At 34.0% G+C, this 23,502-nt stretch overlaps 15 protein-coding genes across 15 annotated transcripts; 8 read left to right on the top strand and 7 right to left on the bottom strand.

Moving 5' to 3' along the window:
* Positions 1-41: 41 nt before the first annotated feature.
* Positions 42-1,256, bottom strand: WICANDRAFT_26669 (alkene reductase; the record flags this gene model as incomplete). The annotated part of the gene is made up of 1 exon (XM_019181287.1): positions 42-1,256. One exon carries the CDS (start codon positions 1,254-1,256, stop codon positions 42-44), a length of 1,215 nt encoding a protein of 404 aa, XP_019041067.1.
* A 567-nt stretch (positions 1,257-1,823) lies between these two features.
* On the top strand, positions 1,824-3,272 carry GPC1 (glycerophosphocholine acyltransferase; the record flags this gene model as incomplete). The annotated part of the gene is made up of 2 exons (XM_019181093.1): positions 1,824-2,090; positions 2,154-3,272. The coding sequence occupies 2 exons, from the start codon at positions 1,824-1,826 to the stop codon at positions 3,270-3,272; spliced, it is 1,386 nt and encodes a 461-aa protein (XP_019041066.1).
* Positions 3,273-3,330: 58 nt separating this feature from the next.
* MRPS5 (mitochondrial 37S ribosomal protein uS5m) lies at positions 3,331-4,421 on the top strand (the record flags this gene model as incomplete). The annotated part of the gene is made up of 2 exons (XM_019186655.1): positions 3,331-3,347; positions 3,542-4,421. The coding sequence occupies 2 exons, from the start codon at positions 3,331-3,333 to the stop codon at positions 4,395-4,397; spliced, it is 873 nt and encodes a 290-aa protein (XP_019041065.1). The 3' UTR covers positions 4,398-4,421.
* Positions 4,422-5,399: 978 nt separating this feature from the next.
* On the top strand, positions 5,400-6,014 carry WICANDRAFT_76047 (WW domain-containing protein; the record flags this gene model as incomplete). Its single annotated transcript, XM_019184314.1, has 1 exon — positions 5,400-6,014. The coding sequence occupies one exon, from the start codon at positions 5,400-5,402 to the stop codon at positions 6,012-6,014; it is 615 nt and encodes a 204-aa protein (XP_019041064.1).
* RTP1 (Rtp1p) lies at positions 6,011-8,776 on the bottom strand (the record flags this gene model as incomplete). Its single annotated transcript, XM_019181108.1, has 1 exon — positions 6,011-8,776. The coding sequence occupies one exon, from the start codon at positions 8,774-8,776 to the stop codon at positions 6,011-6,013; it is 2,766 nt and encodes a 921-aa protein (XP_019041063.1).
* Positions 8,777-8,971: 195 nt separating this feature from the next.
* YAR1 (Yar1p) lies at positions 8,972-9,574 on the top strand (the record flags this gene model as incomplete). The annotated part of the gene is made up of 1 exon (XM_019181113.1): positions 8,972-9,574. One exon carries the CDS (start codon positions 8,972-8,974, stop codon positions 9,572-9,574), a length of 603 nt encoding a protein of 200 aa, XP_019041062.1.
* A 199-nt stretch (positions 9,575-9,773) lies between these two features.
* Positions 9,774-10,848, top strand: SUI3 (translation initiation factor eIF2 subunit beta). Its single transcript, XM_019186072.1, has one exon. The coding sequence runs from the start codon at positions 9,964-9,966 to the stop codon at positions 10,804-10,806; it is 843 nt and encodes a 280-aa protein (XP_019041061.1). The 5' UTR covers positions 9,774-9,963; the 3' UTR covers positions 10,807-10,848.
* Positions 10,849-10,908: 60 nt separating this feature from the next.
* On the bottom strand, positions 10,909-11,457 carry ADD37 (Add37p; the record flags this gene model as incomplete). The annotated part of the gene is made up of 1 exon (XM_019184313.1): positions 10,909-11,457. One exon carries the CDS (start codon positions 11,455-11,457, stop codon positions 10,909-10,911), a length of 549 nt encoding a protein of 182 aa, XP_019041060.1.
* Positions 11,458-11,722: 265 nt separating this feature from the next.
* On the bottom strand, positions 11,723-12,838 carry ENV7 (putative serine/threonine protein kinase ENV7; the record flags this gene model as incomplete). The annotated part of the gene is made up of 2 exons (XM_019181371.1): positions 11,723-12,229; positions 12,305-12,838. The coding sequence occupies 2 exons, from the start codon at positions 12,836-12,838 to the stop codon at positions 11,723-11,725; spliced, it is 1,041 nt and encodes a 346-aa protein (XP_019041059.1).
* Positions 12,839-13,100: 262 nt separating this feature from the next.
* On the top strand, positions 13,101-14,596 carry RVB2 (RuvB family ATP-dependent DNA helicase reptin; the record flags this gene model as incomplete). Its single annotated transcript, XM_019184312.1, has 2 exons — positions 13,101-13,103; positions 13,157-14,596. 2 exons carry the CDS (start codon positions 13,101-13,103, stop codon positions 14,594-14,596), a joined length of 1,443 nt encoding a protein of 480 aa, XP_019041058.1.
* A 105-nt stretch (positions 14,597-14,701) lies between these two features.
* On the bottom strand, positions 14,702-15,308 carry VMA11 (H(+)-transporting V0 sector ATPase subunit c'; the record flags this gene model as incomplete). The annotated part of the gene is made up of 3 exons (XM_019184311.1): positions 14,702-15,131; position 15,197; positions 15,254-15,308. 3 exons carry the CDS (start codon positions 15,306-15,308, stop codon positions 14,702-14,704), a joined length of 486 nt encoding a protein of 161 aa, XP_019041057.1.
* A 251-nt stretch (positions 15,309-15,559) lies between these two features.
* On the top strand, positions 15,560-16,317 carry NSL1 (MIND complex subunit NSL1; the record flags this gene model as incomplete). The annotated part of the gene is made up of 3 exons (XM_019182904.1): positions 15,560-15,824; positions 15,885-16,198; positions 16,249-16,317. 3 exons carry the CDS (start codon positions 15,560-15,562, stop codon positions 16,315-16,317), a joined length of 648 nt encoding a protein of 215 aa, XP_019041056.1.
* Positions 16,318-16,752: 435 nt separating this feature from the next.
* Positions 16,753-17,816, top strand: RBD2 (putative rhomboid protease RBD2; the record flags this gene model as incomplete). The annotated part of the gene is made up of 5 exons (XM_019182903.1): positions 16,753-16,924; positions 16,984-17,118; positions 17,172-17,250; positions 17,308-17,376; positions 17,435-17,816. 5 exons carry the CDS (start codon positions 16,753-16,755, stop codon positions 17,814-17,816), a joined length of 837 nt encoding a protein of 278 aa, XP_019041055.1.
* Positions 17,817-19,196: 1,380 nt separating this feature from the next.
* On the bottom strand, positions 19,197-20,170 carry WICANDRAFT_48936 (CREG family protein; the record flags this gene model as incomplete). The annotated part of the gene is made up of 1 exon (XM_019182621.1): positions 19,197-20,170. A coding segment is annotated over exon 1 (609 nt), but the record flags the coding sequence as incomplete, so codon positions are not given.
* A 909-nt stretch (positions 20,171-21,079) lies between these two features.
* Positions 21,080-21,772, bottom strand: WICANDRAFT_82025 (glutathione S-transferase family protein; the record flags this gene model as incomplete). Its single annotated transcript, XM_019185321.1, has 2 exons — positions 21,080-21,390; positions 21,478-21,772. The coding sequence occupies 2 exons, from the start codon at positions 21,770-21,772 to the stop codon at positions 21,080-21,082; spliced, it is 606 nt and encodes a 201-aa protein (XP_019041053.1).
* Between the last annotated feature and the right edge of the window lie 1,730 nt (positions 21,773-23,502).

Below are 23,502 nucleotides of genomic sequence, written 5' to 3'. Positions count from 1 at the left end.
ATTAAATAACGGCTCTAAATAAAAAGAGACATACTTTTACATTAAGCGATAACTTTAGCTTCCTTTTTAGATGCAGGATCATCTTTAGATATCCAGTCCTCGCCTGCATTTGGATATGTAGTATAACCATAACTAATACCAGGAGTATAAAACGTTTCTCTATGATACTTGTTCAATTCAATTCCCTCGTGCAATCTATGAAGTAAATCTGGGTTGGCTAAGAAATGTCTCCCAATACCGATTAAAGTACGATCATTTTGGCTAACAGCATCAAAAATACGTCTATAATCAGGAGTAGAACTAGCAAAAGCACCGGTTCTTAAAACAACACCTCTCCAAATCAAAAAGATCCAGTCATTGTTAACATTCACTTTGGAGGCATCAGTATCACCAGTGACTTCAGGCTCAACAAGTGATAAATAAGCAATTTCATTACCAGCCAGTTTTCTTTTTTGCAACTCTGAAGCAACATAACTATGAATTGCAACAATTTCTGTATCTGTATCTCCAGCCATTTCACCATATGTACCCCATGGAGACAATCTTATTGCAACTTTTTCTGCACCAACAGCCTCGATCAGAGCATCAATAGTCTCAAATAAGAATCGTGCTCTATTTTCAATAGATCCACCATATTCATCAGTTCTTTTATTAGTAGAACTTTGTAAAAACTGATCAAATAGATAACCATTTGCTGAATGGATTTCAACGTAATCAAATCCAGATCCAAATATTGCATTTTTTGCAGCTTTTACAAAATAATCAACATGAGTTTTTATCTCATCCTTAGTTAAAGCACGTAATGGATTGTTTGCCTTTTCAGCTTTTGCTCTCTTATCATCATTGTTATAAACATCTGAAGCACTGATATAACTCAAACCTTGACTAGCTAAATAACCAGGATCTGCTTGTCTTCCTAAACTCCACAATTGGGCACTAATAAAACTTTTTTTAGAATGAACTGAATCCACAATTTTCTTCCATCCCTTTGTTTGTGATTCTGACCATAAACCTGGAACGTTTGGATAACCACCGGCTTGTTCAGATACCAATGTTGCTTCAGTAATCAACAAAGTTCCTGGATATTGGGCTCTTTGAGTATAATATTCCAATTGTAAATCAGATGGTTCATGATTATTAGCAGCACGATATCTTGTTAAAGGGGCTAAAACGATTCTATTTGATAGTTCATTTGAACCAACTTTTAATGGATCGAAAGCTTTTGTTGCACTTAATGATTGAGTTTCACTAGACATTGATAGATGATGGTGGTAATAAATGTGATTATTTGAAGTCTATTCTGAGCTTGCGGGGGTATTTATATAGATGTCAATTGATTGAACAATAGGAACAATGATTTGTAATACTGACGTACTTAATTCCAATTCCATAGCAATATTGACTAGTTCCAGTTGGTTGTTTCTGTAATTTCTGTGATTAGTTCATCACATCTGATCATCACATCCAAAATAAACCATCAGCGCTAGTACTACAAGGCACCTGTCAAACCAATGATGATACTGCCATAAAATCAACACATTAACTTTGTTTATACTTCAATTTATCAAACAAAAAATTTTGATCACGTGTGGTGTCACGTGCAACAGCAAACTGTTGATGTTGCTCTGTCCAAGTTTTTGTGACATGTGAAACGTGAAACGCTAATAAAATAGCAGACACGAGCTCATCAAAAGTTTTGTTGACTCAAAATCAAAACAAGACTCGTCAGATAGCATACAATACTCAAATAGAGAGAATAGATTCAATATTGAAGCACAGATATTTATAGAGAGATAGACTGAGACTCTACGATTTCACCAACAATGTCAAGTTCAAACTCCACAATCAAAATACCTAATGATGGTCAGGATAATAAGGAACTGCTTGAAGATGCCCCAATTCCATCAAACAGATCATGGAGAAGGTCAAGTAGCTCTTCAAGCTCACTCACTCCATCTGGATCTCCAGTGTTCTATTCAAACAGCTACTACAACAACTCAATAGAGTTTCCAAATGATAAGATTTCATTGCTTGAATTATTGGATCCTTTATCAACAACTACAAACACGATACAAAAAAAGTATAACAAAGTTAAAGAAAAGTCTTTTTTGAAATTGCAAGATTTGAAGAATAATACATCGAAAAGAGGTGAGAAATACATTAAGGAAATCAGAGATATTGACCGTCTAAAGAAGAAGCTATTGGAAAAAGTTGATGGGTTGGATAAAAGATTGGATAAAGTGTTTTATGCATCTGCAACTGAGAAAATTTTCTATTCTGTTGCGTTATATTCTATCTTCATTGCTGGTTTCATTATTGGGTGTCGTCCTGATTTCTTCCATATCTATTACTCTGTGATCTTTATGATCTTGATGCCAATAAGATTTTACTTGTACTTTAAGAAAGGTTATCATTATTTTTTGGCTGATTTGTGTTATTATGTCAATATTTTATTGATGTTGTTTTTATGGGTTTTCCCTGGCTCTAAACATTTATACACTTCATGTTTTGCCTTCACTTTTGGTACATTATCATGGGCTGTGATTACGTGGAGAAATTCATTAGTTCTTCATTCAATCGATAAGACAACAAGTTCGTTCATTCACGTTTCACCGCCAGTTGTGATGCTTGTTATTACACATCATTTACCTTATGAGTACAAATTGCAAAGATTTCCAGGTGCTGCAGAATTGACACATTGGAACTTTATATCTGGTATATTATGGACTTCTTTGTATTATTTGGTCTGGCAATCATTATATCATTATTTTATCACTGTTAAAAGAGCCGCAAAGATTAAAGCAGGTAGAATCACTTCTTTTGAATGGTTAAGAAAGTCATTTGGAAAAAGTTTTTTGGGTAAATTTGTTAATTCGTTACCAGACCCTTTCCCAGTCATTGCATTCACTTTGATCCAATATGCTTATCAATTGTTAACTATGTCGATTTGTCCACTTTGGTTTGCCTATAAATATTTAGCCACTGCTTTCATTACTTTCATTTTCATAACTGCAAGTTATAACGGTGCTACTTATTATGTTGATTACTATGGGAAAAGACTTGAAAAGGAAGTTGCAAGATTACAGAAGGAAATTACTGAATTACAAGAGAGTGAAAATGATACATTTGAAGATGCTGAAAACTTGACCACCCCAAGCACTACTGGCTCTTCATCTCCAGGAACTGCTAATATTACACTTGCGGCTGCACCAGAGACAGCATCAACTTCAGTCTTTAAACATCCAGCTATTTTACAACAAAAGAAGCTTTAATATTGAATTGGTATACAGATTTATAATATATTACGTAATTTGTGCTTATGTAATTTTGATGTTGAAAAATTCGAGGTTTTTGTGAAAAAAAAAACCATCAATTATAGTGAACGATCTTGGAGAAACTTTAGTTTATTGTTTTTGTTGTTTTGAGCAATTCATTCCATAGCACAAATGCTTGCATCTATACCATCCTTCATAACACGGAGATCCATACGAGCATTCTCCACTGCTCCTCAAGTTCTAGCTGCTGCTACCCAAAACAACAGTAGCTTTGAAGAAAAAAAACGTTCACATATAAATTATTTAAGAAACTATTATTCAGAAGATTTATTAGAAAGTATTAAATTAGCCGAAACTGCAATCAAGCCAGAAGATTGGAAAAACAAAAAATTAAGATCAGTTAAATTTGCACCACCATATTTAGATGATTTTGCAGAATATCATCAATTTTGGGATAAAGCACAAATCAAAGATGCATATAAAATAGACCCAACTTCACCATTACAACCAGCCAAAGTCCCAATCCCATTAGGCTACAAACCACCAACAGATGATAGTAATAAAAGATTCAGTGAGATTGCTAAAGGTCTAAGTGTGTTGACTGGGTTATCAAAAGAATATATTGAAGATTTACATGCACGTCCATTAATCATGAAGAGAGTTTCAAATCAAACTGCAAAGGGTAAAATTAGATCAAATTTTGCTATTGTCATGGTTGGTGATAAGAATGGTATGGTGGGTGTTGGTCAAGGTAAAGATAGAACAGATATGTTTAGAGCTGTTCGTAAAGCTCATTGGAATGCTGTTAAAAATTTGACTTATATTCCAAGATATGAAGATCGTACTATCATTGGTGATATTGATTATACTTATCATGGTTGTAGAATGCATTTAAGATCTGCTCCTCCAGGTTTTGGTTTAAGAGTTAATCATTATTTATTTGAAATTTGTGAATTGATTGGTATTAAAGATTTAAGTGCAAAGATTTATAAATCAAGAAATGGTATGAAGATTGCTAAAGGTATTGTTGAAGCTTTGAGTAAACAAAGAACTTTGGATGAATTATCAATGAATCGTGGTAAGAAGATTGTTGATTTACGTAAAACATATTATTCTGCTTAGTTGGAATTCATAATTATGAGGGGAGATGGTATATATCTGTACATAGATGATGATTACATATATAATTTAGGTAAAATGATACATGTAGAACTACAATGTCTATTAACAAAAAATAATTTATTCCTTTAACCTTAAACCTAACGTATTTTAACCAAAGATAAATATAATTAATTGGTGAGTAAGCATGTCCCTTCCCCTTTAACTAATTTAAACTAATTATAATAAATATGAAATATGTGCAAATTTATATCCCTAATATACAGCTCATTATTCAATTTCCCTTTTAGCTTATTTATCACATGAGCAGTCAGTTGAACATTCTGGGTTCTTTTGAACAATCATAACCTTTCTGTTACAGGTACAATCACAATCTCTTTCACTGAGCTTTGTGGCAACTGTGGAACTGAATAAACGAGCACCAATAACTGGTTTAGTAGCAACAGAAGCATATTTCTTTGATGATGACTTTATGATTTGTGACAACATTGTATAAGATGGGTATTAATAATTCGAAAGTATAGATTTGTATGTTTCTGAGAACGAGTTCAATGAGGATAACAAGCAACTTGCTGAAGAAATCATTCTGGATACCGTCCTGAGGTATTTATACTTCCCAAACTGCAATCTTTATCGCGTTTACACCTTTACGTATCGCATCATTTTCACGTGAAATGGGTGTCAAAAAAAGAAAGAGCTTCGTTTTTTGCGCGAGAGCCATGGAACGAAGAACCAGGATCTTGCAGATAAGGTGGAAATGAAAGCCGATCTGATGAAGGAAACAATATCCACCGCTTTGAAGAGATAAAAGTGCGTTTGTTTCAGGACGTTTCGAAATGTTGGAAAGCTTGAATTATGGCTCAGTTGTAGTTTATTATGGAGAGGTACATCCAAACACCACGAAATAGGTGATGATTTTTCTTGCACTTGGAAACTGGCAGTTAAAGAACCATTATCGAAGCTTCAATTCTGCTGTTTTGGATAGATATCAGGTACATTCACATAATGACAAATATAGTCAAAGACTCAAAAGAAGTAAAGCCAGAGGATAAACCCGTTGAGATACAAGATGATGATGGTTGGGAACATCATTTTGATGACAAAACTGAACGATTCTTTTTCTACAATAAACTCACAAAAGTCAAACAATGGTTAAATCCAAGGGTCCCTAAAGATGATGAATGTAATAAAGATTTACCAAAATTTGATCCACCCAAGCTACCTTTTGAAGATGAAACGTTATACGAGCAAAAACTTCGAGAATTGAAGGAAGATCCAGACTTCAAGGAACTATCAACATTTGAAAAGTACAAACATGTCGAAGCCCTTAAAAAAACATTGGAGGAACAAGATCTGTCTGTTAACCCAACAACGCTAACTTCAAGTGAACTTCAAGAAAACTTGAAGGATATTAAACCATTCAGAGAGGATACAAATTTTACAGATTATGGCTCAAAAAGTTTTTATGCACAAGAATTGAATCATTCTATAAGGTCTATAAACAATGATCAAAGCAAAAAACCAACAAACAAAGTCTCCAAGAAGCAGATTAAAACATTCAATGAACGTAAAAAGCAACAACGGGATGCAAAATTGAAAAAATGGTTGACAGAAGATTAACTTCTTGAAATTTCTTTGATCTTTAATGCATCAAACTGAGTATTAACTGATGGTTTTAATCTATCTCTGATCAATTCATCAATTATTTCCAAAACTTTGTCAATTTGTTCCACTAAAAGATAGTCATCAGCATTAACTTTGACATATGATAAGACAGTTTTCAATTTTTCACCGTATCCTCTAGGAACAATATCCAATCCACCAAAGGAAATCAAATCACTAATTAGAACAACAGCACTTCGTTTCATGATGACCTCTTTTTCAAGTTCCAAAATACCAATTGAACAATCCAAGGCATCTTTGATGAATTTTTCCAATCCAATTGCATTAGTTCTTAATGCTTGACCTATCAATGACATGGCAGACATTCTAACTCTGTTATCTTCTTCAAAATTTTGAATGACACCAAGAGTCTTAGCCATCAACTTATCAGCCAAAGGACCTGTGAATAGTTCACCAGTTTTACTTATAAAATTTAATATCACTTCACCAATCTTCAACTTATCATCAAGTTTTTCTTCCTTTTTTGTGTAGAAATCACATAGAAAATCCACTGTGGCATCTTTATCAAATTCAATCAATTCACTCAAACTTTTGATAACGTTCATGTAGATGAATGGTTCAGAATCATGAAGTTGAACAATATGAAGCTCAATGACGAAATCTAATGAGATGACCGGTGATCTTTTCACGATAAGTTGCCTTAATAGATATAGACCATGTGCTCTGATTGGAATCAATGGATCATTCATACTTGTGATGGCTTTTTCTAAAAGCTCTTTATCTTTGGTTTTTTCATCATCACCATTGTTAACAGTATGTTTTTCATCACTTAAAAAATCTTCGATTCTCTTGTGTAACGCTTGACAATGCTTATCTGATGAAAATTTGATCAGGATTTGAGAAATCTCTTTTAAAGTATGTTTGTGTCTCGTTAATTCAATTGGATTAGTTTCTGAAATAATAGCAGATAGCAATTCTAAAAGTATGTTCAAATTTCCAGGGTTTGCTATGTCTTCATCATCTTCATCTTCGTCATCAGAATCAACTTCTTCATTGGTTTCCTCTTTCTTCAGGGAGTTTTGAGTAGATCTTGTTGTCAACAAATTTCTAACAACCAATAAAACATCTTCAGGTTTATTCAATAGTGCATCTCTGAACTGATCATTTATCTTTTCCAAGAACTTCAAATCTATTAATATTATAAATGGATTTTCTTGGTCTAACAAATTGTCATTATTTTGCTTTGAAATCCATCTATTCAAAACAGTCAAAAACTGAGTCCTCACTATATCATTATTTAAATTTTTGAATAGCTCCACAATTATTTCAAGTCCAATATCCAGATCGTCAAAGATTTCTTCACTTGAAAGATTTTTATCTAAAATGCTCGATTTAACAATACTTGATAATTTATTCTCCAAATTTGTTTCAAATTTCCAATCATCACCACCTGATTTTATGAGATTCAGCAGAGTATTTTCCAAAAAATCATTATTTGAGGTAATTGTAAAGAATGAAACCATTATGTTGCTGATTATACTGTAATACTCCAGCTTTTTCTTTTTGAGATAAAACATATATGCCCATAAGTTCAATATTATCTTGGAGAAGAATTCATTCAAAAATTCCGGTGAAGTTTCCTTTGTCAATGAGATCAAAACATTTATAGCATCATTCAATTCTTTAGCTTCAACAACAGTTTCACCTTGCTTGAAGTTAGAGGTATCGGGACTCAAGATGTTCCAAATCTTTTTGAACAAAAAATCATGAATAATACGCTTATTCTTACTGTACAGGACTCTAATGAAATTCACAACAACTGATGACATCACAGGTCTATTAATGAAAACAAGTATCTCGTAAATTTGATTGAAAAGCTTTGTAAAATATTCAACGCTTGTCATGTCTTTTGGTTTTGCTATCAATATTCTGTTGACATTGTTGAATTTATCAATATTAACATCTTCATCATCTCTTATACCGACAACAAAATCGATTAAACTCATGACACCATTCTCTCTGTGTACAGTTATACTTGTGAGTCTTTCACTTAAAAACGCTTGATATCTGGGTATTCTAGTGGTTTGCAAAAGAATGGTATAAATGTTGAATAAATTGTAAGTGTCACTCTTGTTTTCAAACTTTTGGAATGCTGATTTGAATGAAGGATCAACACTTACTAGAACTGTCAAAGCAGTTAAAATATCAGTTAGGCCACTTCCCTTTAGCAGTAAGTCCTTCACATCACCACCTTTATCAAACACGACTTCAAAATACTTGACAATCTTTTGTAATGTCTCTAGACCATTGTGTACCTTTTCAAATCTGAACAGTTTACTTCTAATGTTGAAGCTTTTCAATCTTCTTTGTTCCAATGGGATACCAACACCAGTTGGTAGACATGGATAGATACCTTGCACAATGATCAAATTCATCAACTCATTGAAATATTTCATATCATGTAGTGAGATTGTAATCAGGTTGACTTTTTCTGGATCGCCGCTGGCTTTGTTTTGAGCTTCTTTGCGTAAAGAGTAATCTTGAATCTTGGAAACAAACTCGAATGATTTTGCTAATACAGCATTAATTTGATCCACTCTATTATTGGAATCGCCATCCAATTTGGCATAAAGTTGAGCTATAGCATCTTTAGGCTCTTTGTCATCAATCGTTATAAACTCAGAAAGTTCTCGAAAGATCTTATCCAATGCTGTTTCCCTTGACAGCTGTGGAACATTGAGACCTTTCCTTTCTGACATTCTTCAGTCAAACCAACTTCACTGTGTATAAACTCTCGGTCTTTATTGATCGAATGTTGATGTTGATGTTTTCTATGATTTCGATTTTGAGGGTAATTGATGAGCTTTTCGCGAAACGAAAAAACCATAGAAAAAAAAATTTAGACAGATTTAAATTGGAAACTTGAGATTCTGTATTGAAAGCAGTCCCACACAATGTCGAAACAAGAATTAAGCCAAGAAGAGTACGATATAATAATCGAAGATGCCAGATACGGTGATCTAGAGGCTTTGCAGGAAATTTTCGAAGAGTTGGATGGTTCATATCTTCTCCAAGTCAAAGATGAACATACATTCACAAATCCAATTCATATGGCTGCTGCTAACGGTCACTTTGAGGTTGTTAAATACTTGCTATCCAAACTATCAAAATCAGATGCTACCAAACTAATAAATGCTCAAAACAGCGAAGGAAACACATCACTACATTGGGCAGCATTGAACGGCCATTTACAAATTGTTGAACTATTTTGTGATGAATACGAAGCTGATGCATTTATAAAGAATAAATTCAACCATGATCCAATCTTTGAAGCTGAAAATAGTAATAAAGATGAAGTTGAAACCTACTTCTTGAAGAAATTTGATGTTGAACCATTGGGAGATAGTGAAGGTAATGTTAATATTAGTGTGAGCAATAATGAAAATGTTCAAGTTAAGCCTGGTCAAGAAATTGAGCAAATTTCCAAAGAAAAGATTGATAGTCTGCAGTCAAATGAAGAGTTCATAGAGGAAAGAACAAAGAATTTAAATTTATAGATGTATAATTCAAAAGATGGTTTAATGTGTTACTGTATTGAGTTGAATTTGTGCAACTTTTTCGTAATTCTATTACTAGAACAAGTAGTATTCTTTGAAATTTTGCAAATTTCACCGGCAAATGGCGCTTTCATGTCTAACCCGGATATTCAGTGTCATATTTTTTTTTTTGTCTTCTGAGATGTGTTGAAAAAAAAAACGGCAAAATTGATGGTTGAACGTGAATAGATAGCAGTTCTTTTAGTAATAGACCGTGTTTTACTTCCCTTTCTCAATTCAAAAAAGATTGTATCTGGTTTTTGTTCACTTATAAAATAAGTTTTCAAAAAAGTTTGGTATAATTATCATAGAGTTTCAATTTAATAGAGTAGAGAAGGTTCATTACAAATATGTCTGCTGAAGAAGTCAATGTTGATTTGGGATTTGATCCAACATTAAAGAAAAAGAAGAAGAAGTCAACTAAAACATTAGATGTTGAGTCAAAAGAATCTACACCAGAAGTTGATGATGTCTTATCAGGATTGAAAAAAAAGAAGAAGAAGTCTAAGGAATCAAAATCAACACCAGATTCAGAAGATGTTAATACAGAAGAAGTTACAGATGCGTTAGGAGAATTAAAACTTAAGAAAAAGAAGAAGAAGAGTACAGCTGTCACTGATGACGATTTTGAAAAACAATTGGAAAAAGCTGGTTTAGATGAGGTCACAGCACAAGAAGAAACTGAACAAATAAATACTCTACAGGCTCAATATGGTTTACCATATGATGATTTATTATCTAGATTTTTCCAAATTTTGAGAAAGAATAACCCAGAATTAGCTGGTGAAAGATCAGGTATTAAATTCAGAATTCCTCCACCAATTTGTCAACGTGAAGGTAACAAAAAAACCGCATTTGCTAATGTTCAAGAAATTAGTGAAAAATTACAAAGATCACCAGAACATCTTATTTCATATCTTTTCGCAGAATTGGGTACCTCTGGTTCTGTTGATGGTCAAAAGAGATTGATTATTAAAGGTCGTTTCCAACCAAAACAATTGGAAAACGTTTTGAGAAGATATATTATTGAATATGTTACATGTAAGACATGTAAATCCATCAACACTCAATTGAAGAAAGAAAGTTCAAACAGATTGTTCTTCTTGGTTTGTAACAGTTGTGGTTCTACAAGATCTGTCAGTTCTATTAAAACAGGTTTCACTGCACAAATCGGTAAGAGAAAGAAGATGTAAGTGTGATGAATTTTACGTTTGGATGAACTTATTGTTTTGCTCCCTCATTTGTATAACAATTTATTAAAAATTAACAATTAAATAAATAACTTTGTAGCTTTCTTATAGTTTTATGTTTTCTAGTATCTTTCTCAATGGTAGACACCAAGTTGAAACACCATCGTTTACCAACATGAATTTCATCAAATCATTTTTAGTCTGCTCTTTATTTTGATAGTTTTCTAAGCTAGCCAAAACAACAGCCTTATGTGAATCATTTGTTAGTCCCTTGGTAAACTGATCTATTAGTCTTTTCTCATAATGTTTGAATTCACGATCTTGCAAACAAGTTTTCAAACTTAAGATCTCTGTCAATTTGCCCAACAGATCTTCATTAGATATTTTTGATTCTTCAACTTTTGGAGCATTCAGGGAAGCTTGAGAAGTAGTTTTCTTCAAGGAAGTGACACTTGGAGGTCTGGGTATTGGAGTAGGACCATTCATGGATGTTAAAGATGGTTTTGAAGTAGATTTTGAAGCAGTAGTGTTATGTGACACCAACCTTCTTCTAGTTTTCAATGAGGTTGACGATGGGGTTCTCTGATAATCCAAAACTGGACAGTCATTGTACCCTTTGATCTCGGATTCTGATATGTTCTGGTAACTAGTCATTTTCTGAGTACCTGCTGCTTCTTCTTCAACTAATTAACAAGGTTTAGGGTTATTCGATTTTGCAACGTTTCAAGTTTTGAAATTTTTGTTTACAAACAAAAAAGGGTCTTGATATTTCTTAGACCGCTCAGAAAAGACTAGACTGGCAATACTTGCGGTCTAGACTTGTATATTTAGGTCTAGTCCGACAAATCTACAAATAGTTTGAAGAACCTGCTTCTATTTTCTAATAAAAAGGTCAAAGAATAGTATCGTTGGCACTGATTCATCCTCTTCTTGATTGAACTTCAAGGGCTCTGGATAAAACTTGTTCTATAGCTGGCCTCTGAGCAGGATCCACAACAATACACAGTTTAATCAAGTCTTTGACTTCATCCGAGTAAATATCATTCTTCTTTGGGAAATCATATTTACCATTGCTTATAGCCAAAGTTATACTAGCCCCGTTTTCACTTTCTTCATATTCAAATGGTGAGCAGCCATAAAGTAATGCATATAACGTACATCCCAATGACCAAATATCAATCTTTTCATCAATCTTTGCACCTGTCTTCACATCCAACAGTTCTGGAGCTCTATATGGTAAGGTGCAATGTTCAGCTGCTAATTCTTGGATTGCAACAGCCGCACTTCTGGTTTTAGCCTTCACTCGAGCTTTGGCACAACTTCCAAGATCACATAAAACAGGAATTCCATCTTTTGACAACATCACATTTCCAGGTTTGATATCCCTGTGAGCATAGGCAATTGTTTGGGTTAATTCTGTGGCATTCTCTGTTTCTTCTTCATCATCGGGTCCATTCGAGGTTCCAATCAATTCTGGCAATGTGTCAACTTCTGACTCGACTTCTGAATCTTCTCCATTTAACAAGTTTTCACGTTCATCTGTTGATAAATTCAGATTCATATCTTCAATTGCTTGTCTGTTATTCTGGCTTATATGATGTCTATGCATACTCTGTAAACCTCGACACATCCCAATGAATATCCTTATTGCCTCAGCTTCTTCAATTCTTGTATCATTTATCACATTTTTATTGATGATGTCTTGCAATGAACTCTCAAAGTTCGGAAGAAGGATATAAACAGTCTTTGAACCATCTTCTTCTTGTACAATACTTGAATCTATTGCTCTAATGATGTAAGGGGAATGGAACTCTCTATAGTTTTCCACTTCAGTCATGGCAATTTTAACACTTTCAGCCCCAAAGGGACATCTGATCTTCTTCAAGGCGTATGTTCCGCCATTTGAAGCTTCCACTAAATAGACATATGAGAAACCACCTTCTCCTAGTAGCTTTAAAATTTTGAATTTTACCTTGTTGATCCTCAATTCAGGTTGGGAGCTGAAGCAAGGTAAACAGCTTAATAAAAACGACATTTGGGGCAAAAAAAAAGCTTAAAGATACGTTGAATCCAATTCACTATTCGAATATTCTATTTCTCTCTTTGTTAAAGGTTCCTCTGGTACTTTGGCTATCTGTTTTGTGTTTGAGTTTGCTTCTTGATGGGTTAGTTAATTGACAGATTTCCCAAATTTCGAGAAATGCCAAATTTTCGAAAAGAAAAAAAATCAACAGGAAATTAAGAACGAACCTTTCCAACATCAATATCAACCAAAGGGATCAATCATTTAAGAAATAATGGTAAGTAATAGTTTCATAATGGAATCTTAAGTATATATCTCTAACATTTCTAGTCTATTCAAACAATCAATCAAAACAAGGACTTGAAAGGTCTATCCTTAATAGCTGCCCATTCACATATTTCAGGTCTTGGTTTAGATGACAATTTACAACCAAGAGAACAATCCAGTCAAGGGATGGTTGGACAATTCAGAGCCAGAAAAGCAGCTGGTGTTATATTGAAGATGGTTGAAAATGGTTCAATCGCAGGTCGTGCAGTTTTGATTGCCGGTCCGCCATCAACTGGTAAAACTGCTATTGCCATGGGTCTCTCACAATCATTAGGTAAAGATGTTCCATTTACTGCTATTGCAGGTTCAGAAATCTTTTCACTAGAATTGAGTAAAACTGAAGCTTTAACCCAAGCTTTCAGAAAATCAATTGGTGTTAAAATCAAAGAAGAAACTGAATTAATTGAAGGTGAAGTTGTTGAAATTCAAATCGATAGATCTATCACCGGAGGTCATAAACAAGGTAAATTAACTATAAAGACCACAGATATGGAAACTATTTATGAGTTGGGTAACAAAATGATTGATGGTTTAACTTCAGAAAAAGTTTTAGCTGGTGATGTTATTTCTATTGATAAATCTTCAGGTAAAATAACAAAATTGGGTAGATCATTCACTAGATCCAGAGATTATGATGCTATGGGACCAGACACTAAATTTGTTCAATGTCCAGAAGGTGAATTACAAACCCGTAAAACAGTTGTTCATACTGTTTCTTTACATGAAATTGATGTTATAAATTCAAGATCACAAGGATTTTTAGCGTTATTCAGTGGTGATACAGGTGAAATCAGATCAGAAGTTAGAGACCAAATCAACACCAAAGTTGCTGAGTGGAAAGAAGAAGGTAAAGCTGAGATAGTTCCAGGTGTTTTATTTATTGATGAAGTTCATATGTTGGATATTGAATCATTTTCATTTATTAACAGAGCTTTAGAAGATGAGTTTGCTCCAATTGTGATAATGGCAACTAACAGAGGTGTTACCAAGACAAGGGGTACAAATTACAAATCACCACATGGTTTACCATTAGATTTATTGGATAGATCAATTATTATTCAAACTTCAAGTTATAATGAGGAAGAAATCAAACAAATCATATCAATCAGAGCACAAGAGGAAGAAGTTGATTTACATCCAGATGCATTGAACTTATTGACCAAAATTGGACAAGAGACAAGTTTACGTTATGCTTCAAACTTGATTTCAGTTTCTAATCAACTAGCATTGAAAAGAAGAAGTGATGTTGTTGAATTAGAAGACATTAATAGAAGTTATATCTTATTTTTGGACTCTGCAAGATCCGTTGCTTATCTACAAGAGTTTTCAGACCAATACATTGATGATACTGGTAATGTTAATATCGGTGGTCACACATCTAAAGTTGAAGCAGCACCAGCAGCTACAGCAAGTAATGGTGATGCCATGGACACCAGTGCTTGATTAAAACATTTTGCTAATTTCCCTTTTGTATTTTTATTGTATATTGAATTAAAGATCTCTTTTTTTTTTCTATTTGATTTGTTCATATACTCATTAAAACCAAGATTAACCAGAACCTTTTGTGTTTAAGATCAAAGCAATAATCATACCGTATAATCCTAAAACTTCAGCGAAAATCAAAATCAAGACAATACCAACAAACAATCTTGGTTGATGCATATATTTTCGCACACCTTCATCACCAACAATACCAATAGCATAACCACTTGCTAAACAAGCAAATCCAACAGCTAACCCACAAGCCAAGTGCATGAATCCGTTGAACAAAGTGTACTCTTCAGTAGGTGATAAGCCACCAGCAATTAAAACTGAAACGACTAATCCATAAACAGATAAAATACCACTCATGACAACAGGTATTAAAGACTTCATAATTAATTCTGGTTTGAAAGTACCGATACCAGCAATACCAATACCTGACTTAGCGGTACCAATAGCAGCACCGGCACAACTCAAGATCATAGCAGCAGCACATCTAAAGAAATCAGTTAGTTACTTGAACATATACAATGCAATGTTATCTGTAAATATAGTACTCACCCTGCAAACCCAAAAAAGGGAGCAAAATTTGGTGCAAATTCATTATAGACATCAGACCTGTTGAAGAGTTAGTTATCTTTCTGAGCAATTGAGTGCAAATAGCTACATACATCCTGGTCTGTGATTTGGCTTTGAACAGTTATTTGATAACTTCTCTTAAAGTTGGTTGTATAATTTCGTCTCCCAAATTTCTGAAATTGATTTGGTCTATAATTTTCGCGACTGGAAGTGTGACCCTGTTTTCGGCAGGGGCAGAAAAATAATATGCTTTATCAAAAAAAATGTAAACAAACACAAACACAAACACAAAATATAAAATATAAAATCAGATTGAGTCCATTTAACTCTTCATAAGATTCTACAATGTCACAAGAACATCACCAAAAGATCCATCTGAACTTGAAGGATGTCAAGCATCTGCAAATCCAGTTCGCCAAAGCTGCCACAGATAAGTTGAACTTGTATCTTCCCACATCAGATCATTCAGATCCATTGAAAAGCAGAGTATCCTCACTGGTCAATGATTTCATATATGAGATATTTGAAGCTTCTAAGAACTCACTAGATATAGATGGGGCTACTGGAAATAGAGACTCGTTGAGGAGCTTGTTGGAGAACTCAACAAATGGTATGTACATTTGTTCTAGTGTCCTTAAAGTGCAGTATACTAACTGAGTAATATATTTAGAGGTTGAACCTTTTGATTTTTCATTACAAGATCAAGTTAGAAAAGCATATCAAGAGGTTGAACAAGAAACGATCAAGTTGACAAAGATGCGTAGAGATGCACCATCAGAGATCAAGAAGTCATATGAAGATTCACTAGAACAGTCCTTGTCCAAAATTGAAACACTCCAGAAGGAACTGGAGAATTTGGAGAGTGAAAATGAAGCTGATATTGAGAACCATGAGGATCAATTCAAACGTGGTGTTAGTTCTAGATTGGAAGATATGATTTCAGACTATGAGGAATCTATGAGAAGTATAAAAGAGATTAAAGATGTGAGTATTTACATTACTTTTTCGTTGAACTCTTACTAACTTTCAATTAGCAAATGCCACAAGAAAGAAATGAGATAGAAAAATTGAATAATATAATTGAGTTTCTACAACAAAAGTGAAGAGTCAGTCTACAAATTATTAGATATTAAGCTCTGCTTTCAAAATCAAAGAAAAGGAATCGTTAGCATCTACATAGTTGGCAGTCAAGGTAGAATAATCAAGCTAAGTGCGATCTATGTTGATCAATTCAGCCTACAAGGCACCCTTTGCCTCAGTGGTGTCAAGTGTATCATTCACAATTGGTCTTAGCAGGTTCCCTGTACCAGCCAACAATGAGCCCATTTCTCGATACCCCTAATTGTTCATATCGAACGTCCATACATGTACAAATCTTTTAGTTTTCGTAGCTTTCGATAAGTAAATATAAACTTTTGACGGTTCACGCCTCTTTTTGTTGTTTTTTTTTTGACAGATGAGAGTTAAAAAAAATCAGATCGAAAACAATCATATAAACAAACTTTATCAAGAAGCAGATCTGGAACCAAACAAGAACTATGGAGGCTAATCTTAAGATACTACGTCAATATTTTCCATTAGGAGGTGATTATCCACCAGCGTTAACTATTGGGTTGACCATTTTCCTTCCGTTTTTATACATTTTGAATTTCTTCATCAGCATCAACGACCACATTGCATTGTCACCAACAGATCTATTCAAACTAGATTGTATGTGTTTTTGAAAACTATGGAACTTGAAGTTCTCATTGACTAACATCTCTTTACAGTGAACAGGGTCTCCCTTTATCCTTTAGGACATCTTTCAATCTTCCATGTTTTGATGAATGTTTTGGCGCTAATTACACCATTGTCCAATTTTGAAAGAAGACACGGTACTGTTTATACGGGTGTTGTTTTGAATCGTGAGTATTAGGTCTATGATTCTAAAGGTGTATTTTTGCTAACATGTCTTTAGTTCTTGCGGTTTCCACAGCTATTCCTTATTGTATCCTTGGTTCAGTCTTTATTCCAAACACCAAAATCATTGGAGCTAGGTAAGTTTTTGAGTTCCAACAAAAGAGATCAAAGTCACTAACAATCTTATAAAACAGTGCTTGGGCGTTTTCATTTGCTGGATACTTTGCCTATAAAGAAAGTTTAATCAAACCAACTTTCCAAATGTGAGTTAAAGCAGAATCATACATGCACATAAACATGATACTAATACTTACAAAACAGTACACCATCACATAGTCTTCCAACTTTAGCCACACCATTGATACCATTGATCTTGATTGCCATTTTTGTTCCAGGATCAAGTTTCTTTGGTCACTTGTTTGGTTTGATTTCTGGATACGCTCTTGCATACGGATATTTGGCTAAATTAGCACCACCTTCTAAAGTTATTGAGTTTATTGAATCCAAATTAGATGGTCTTATCAATCTAATACCTTCCATGTTCATTTATTACAGAGAAGTCGAGGCTAAGCACTTGAGAGAACAAACTGATTACGTTTCATTGATTGGACCAACAGAAACCATTTTACCAACAACCAATAATCCAACTGCTCCAGCTTCCAACCCAACGTTTGCCGGACAAGGACATGTATTGGGTGCTTGATAATACTACACTTGTTGATTCAATCATTCATAAGACATATAGTAATAAAAAAGCGTATACATAATAATCATAGGTACTATCATAAAAAAAACAATTTGAAGTAAAAAAGAAATCCACAATCCATATAATCAACCATAAATAAAAAACCTAATAATCAAATCCAAACATAAATAATAATAATAAAAAAAGAAAGTCCTGAAACATCAATCAAATGGTGATAATACCTAGTTGTTTAACCAATTAATTTGCAATATTTTCAAAATCATGTTCTAAATCACTTTCAAATTTAACATTTTTTGGACGACGTTGCTTGAAGTCACCATGACGAATTCTTGGTTTTTCTTCTTCTTCATGGCCATGACTCTCTGGTTCAGTGCCTTTAAAGAAGTCAAAAATGTGAGCCAACCCTGAAAATAAACCTGGTGCTTCAACTTCATGAAGAGCATTTTCCTGTTTTGGTTCTGGATGATGTTTGTATTGTTTATGATGATCAGCAGAACCTTCTCTATTTCTACGATGATCTTTCCATGAATGACTTTCAACATCACCGTCTTTTTCAAATTTGTGATGTTTACCTTTGAATCTCTTAAAATCACCACATTTAGCTTTTCTCTCTTCATCGTGGTGTTCACCTTTAGCAAATTTGTTGTGTTTTCCACCTTTGGCCTCTTTGGATTCATCATGGTGATTATCAGTGACATAAACCTTATCTGGGATTGGACCATCAACATTTTTGCCTTTGTAATATTCTTCACCGCTGTAAAAACCAGGTTTGTCATCAGAAGAATCAACAACACGTAAAGTTTTACCTTTTAAAAACTCTGGGACATGTTTAGCATCTGGATGATGTTTCATGAAGATATCTTCAGACTTGTAATCACCTGGGGACAACTTTTTTAAGAATCTTGGACCACGGTGGTGTTTATTGAATTTATGATGTTTGGCACCTTCAATTTGTTTAGGATGTTTGGATTCAACCTCCTTTGATTCACCTGAAAATTTGTCCAACATAGCTTTACCATACTTGTGAATATCTGAACGTAAAGTTTCTAGCTCAGTAATCAACTTTTTAACTTGATCAGTGGTTAAATCTTCTTGGGCTTGTAATGGAGCTTGTTCATCTCTTTTAAACAATTGTCTCTTGACAACCTCAATCAACTCAGTGGAAACACCATTTGATTCATGAGTTTCATTGTTTTCTTGTTCTTCATTCAATAAAGACTTTAATAAAGCAAGTTCATCATCAACTTTCTTGTACAATGAATGAATTTGTTTCTTGATTGTGAAATGGGTCATGTAAGCATCGTAACCCCAATTTGAATCATGGTTTTCTTCTTTAAATGCCTTGATAAAGTGTTCAGTTTCTTCCTTGTCATCTTCAATTGGAGAAGCTTTTGAGTACAAATCTTTTGGAATTTTCCCAATATAACCAGTATCACCAAAACCTCCCAAGAAATAAGCATCCTTGACATCAAATTTAACAAAATGAGATTCATGAATTGGATTACCTGGTAACCACCAAACCGCGTCTTTATGACGTTTCAAGAAACATTTTTTCAATTCTTCAACTTCTTCTTCTTGAACATCAATGAAATTACCTCTTAAATTGATTCTTGGTGAACCTGCAACAGAGTGTGGTCTACTTCCAGGGTATTTTGGATTGACATGTTCATGAGGAGAATGGTCACCAACTCTAACAGTTAATGAATAAGGAGAACCTTCTTGGATATTCTTGAAAGAAGTAGCCATGTTGATGGCTAAAATGACAGGATTACCATCACCACAATCAGCATAGTATTCGACAAAAGAAGCTGGTAAACCTTTGTCATCACCATCTTGATAAACAGTATTGATGTTGGCTAAAGATTCTCTATGGATCAATGTTCTGGCATTAACAGCAGCATCCTCAACAGTTGGGCGTTTCCAGATCTGGATGGCATTGGCGGCAACTAAGCAAGTTGCAAGGGCATTAAGTGCAGATATCTTCATCTTTGTAGACAATGATTGATTTCTCAATAACTTTGGTGGTAGTTGATGGTTGATGATAAATTAGGATCGCAAGTACTTTTTAAACATGGCTGTTTTTTTTTCTGAAAAGGAGATTTGATGAATACACCCCAATTGTATTACAGTAGGAGATACACCACCAAGGCTTAGAATAAGGACACAAAGTACAATAAGAGGCCGTATTAAACCAGAGTTATACGTTTATAGATACCTTCTATGTTGTGCTACTGTACCCATAAGATCCAGCTACTGGTGTGCATCTGATTCAACGATTCCCTCATTGTTGTCCATACTTCAACATCTCCGATAGAATACGCGTCATGTTCATTGTACCCAGTATTAAAGGACCACTTTTCAAAGGTGACGGCACAGTTAAAGCCCCAGCAGTCTACACCAGATCATATCTATGTACAGTGAGAGACTAGAGTTTACATCAATTCATCAAAGGGCTTGAAGCCTTCTGGTAGTTAATTAAGTACACACGGAAGTTCGTAACCTCCCCAGAAGCCGACCGCTCATTCACCGAGCTGCCATTTGTAAAAGGCTGAATTAGCCTCAAACACCGGACGTATAACTCACACATACTGATAATAATATTACTCATGATGAACGTCAACTTTAATAATCACTATGATTTATATAACAGCGTCTACAATTGATATAGCCTATGCTGTTATAGTACTAGTACTAGTAGCACTGCTTATAATATAATATACTAGCAGTGAATAATATACATGATATTCGCATACTAGTACTAGTGCCAGCTAGCTACGACGGATCGTCAATAAATATATGTATATTAATTAGAGCTCGTGTTATACACTTATAGTTATCAACTAGACTGGTAATATATAATATATTATATTAATGATATTTTTATTTTTTTTTTTAGTTGATGTATGGTGGAGAATAGGTTTCTCAGTTGGCTGAGAAGGATATTATAAGGAAGCCTGAATTCCATTAACATATAGCGAGAAGCCTACAATCCAAGCGGTTCGTGCGTAGTTGCATTCCTCATCCAAGTTCATCAAATACATCAACTGAAAAAAAAAAAAATGAACTAAAAAAGCTGCCGGCCAATAATATTGTTCTAATATTAATTGGAACGTCGACTGCAACTAGTGTAAACTTGTGGAAGTCACCAAGATATTCCTAATACTTTTCTTGATGAAGTCCTAAATATGGTTTAGTTGATTATAAGGTGTTATATCAATGTCGTCAGCTCATGCAAGATCAACAGCTCATACTTGATTATATCACTTAACATCCAAACCAGCCTGAACACCATCAATGATCTTTATTTTTTCAATCCATGCTTTCAAATGAGGGAATTGATCAATATCAATATCATTATAAGCATAAACTCTAACCCAAGGGAAGGCAGCAATATCAGCAATATTGAAATGGTCACCAACTAACCAACCATCGTTTTCCTTTAATCGTAATTCATAGACTCCAAAGACGCTTTCAGTTTCACCTTTATATCTTTTAATACCATATTCAATCTTTTCTGGAGCATAATGTTGAAATTGGGTAGCTTGACCTTGATATGGAGCATGTGAGGCCACTTGGAAAGTCAACCATTTGATTTGATCCCAATAATGTTCATCATTCATTGAATAGTAATATTATCGTTCCTGGTCATATTTTTCACCTAAATATAGCAAGATTGCACCAGTTTCAAATAAAATTGTTTGTTTCCCTTGAGAATCAACATCACTTAATGTTGGGACACGGCCATTTGGGTTGATTGCAATGAACCATGGTTCTTTTTGGATGTTTGTTCTAATATCCAATTGTCTATAGTAATAATCTTCAATTCCTAATAGTTTTAAATATAATGAAATTTTTTGACCATTTGGACTTCCGAGTGAGTATAATTTAAGGTAAGGCGGTTTTAAATCTTTTGGATGTTCAGGATCTGACAAATCTAAGTTTTTTGAAGACATTGTAGTTGAGAATTGACGTTTGGTCGATGATGATTGATAGGTTTTGGACTTGATGAGTTGATATATGTTCAAAATTATTAGATGAATTGCTGTACTTTATATAATTATTAAAACTCTAGTTGGTCAATTGGTAATCCTGGGAACCACATTGGAGAAGTTTATATCATGAGACCACAATTGATAAACGTGTAAGATGAATCAATTGACCATTGGGCCTTTAATCGAAAGGGGTTTTATTTTGATACTTTCGAGATTCATAATCAAGGACATAAGACGGAAATAACAAACATTTGATTTGACACAATTGAAAGACTGTTACAAAAACAGGATTCAGAATAGCCAAAAGAAGCAGCAAACGATAAGGATACTTTATGATAGATTGTACCAATAATTCTTCCACTGTTGAAACGTCCACAATCAAACTACAATATAGCGTATAATTATAACTACGTTAGCTGGGTGTGGTATTAGGCTTAGGGTGAGTTTGAACAAACTGATATGCCCTTAATACGTCAATTGGTTTTGTGTTCATAGTGGGTCATTTGAATTGAATTTGTGATCAAGACAGATTGTATCCAAAAATTGAGTGTTTATTTATGAGCCAAAGCTGTATTTGATGTTTTTAGATGTTAACAAGCCAAGGTGGCTAACCATTATAATTTACTCTCATTACTACGATCAATTGAAATGTCAAGTTACTTTCCAAACTCATATTTCCCTTAGGGCAAAAGAATTTTACAGACGTTCAACTTTCGAATTGAAGATGCTAAAGAAGTGATGACTATGATGCTTCTGGGTACTATAATGGATTCATACAACTCAAAAACTCACATCTCAATGTTTCAGGGCTATCACGTAGATCATATGATATTTTAGCTAATGCAAATATGGTTTGTAATTTAATTTTTCTAGATGGAGATACTCAAGTTTCCCAGCTACTGAGTACAGATGTTGAATAGCATTAATGCCAACCGAGAGTAAAGCAGCTTTTTAGATTGTAATATAAAAGTTGTATATACTTGACTGCTTTTCTTCCAATATTACAGAGCTGGGTATGAAATTTAATCAGCTTAATGGGGCTGCTTGAAAATAAGTACAGATGTAATAATATGAGCAGATTAAAACTTATCAGCCATGAATACTTGCCACGCTACTACATGAGCTAGCAGGTACTTCCGGTAGTAGTAGAAGCAGCCGGCATTTCTATTATTGATTATATACGTCGTCAATTAATTGCCGATGGTTATACTTGAGAACTAAATATTTGTAATTTGTACTAGTATTAATCTCAATGGTTGCTGATCTTTTTGGTTTATTATCAAAAAACCATTAGACATAATTGTATCTTTTTAAAATGGCCTTTCTTGAATCTTTAACAGTGGTGAATGGTGACTTATTTCTTATCACAGATGCTTACAATTGACTTCGGGAAATCGGGTTTATTTTGAAACTTCCGAGATTCCTAATCAAGGACATAAGACGGAAATAACGATTATAATACTAATACCGGAAATAACGAATTTAAAACACTTGATTTGACACAATTGGAAAATGTGTGCAGAATTCAGATCCATCAATATCCAAAATAGCCAAAACAAAATAAAAGCAATAGCGAATATCTTATATATTGTACTGATATATTGTCCTTTGTTGAAACGTGTTCTCTAGTACACTGCTGTGCATTGTATATAAGTGATGAGAGTGCAAGTACCAGGACGTTTCACAAACTC

The sequence above is a fragment of the Wickerhamomyces anomalus genome (genome assembly GCF_001661255.1).
Source record: "Wickerhamomyces anomalus NRRL Y-366-8 unplaced genomic scaffold WICANscaffold_1, whole genome shotgun sequence".
Lineage (NCBI taxonomy): Eukaryota > Fungi > Ascomycota > Saccharomycetes > Phaffomycetales > Wickerhamomycetaceae > Hansenula > Hansenula anomala.
This window is presented reverse-complemented; position numbering and strand designations above follow the sequence as displayed.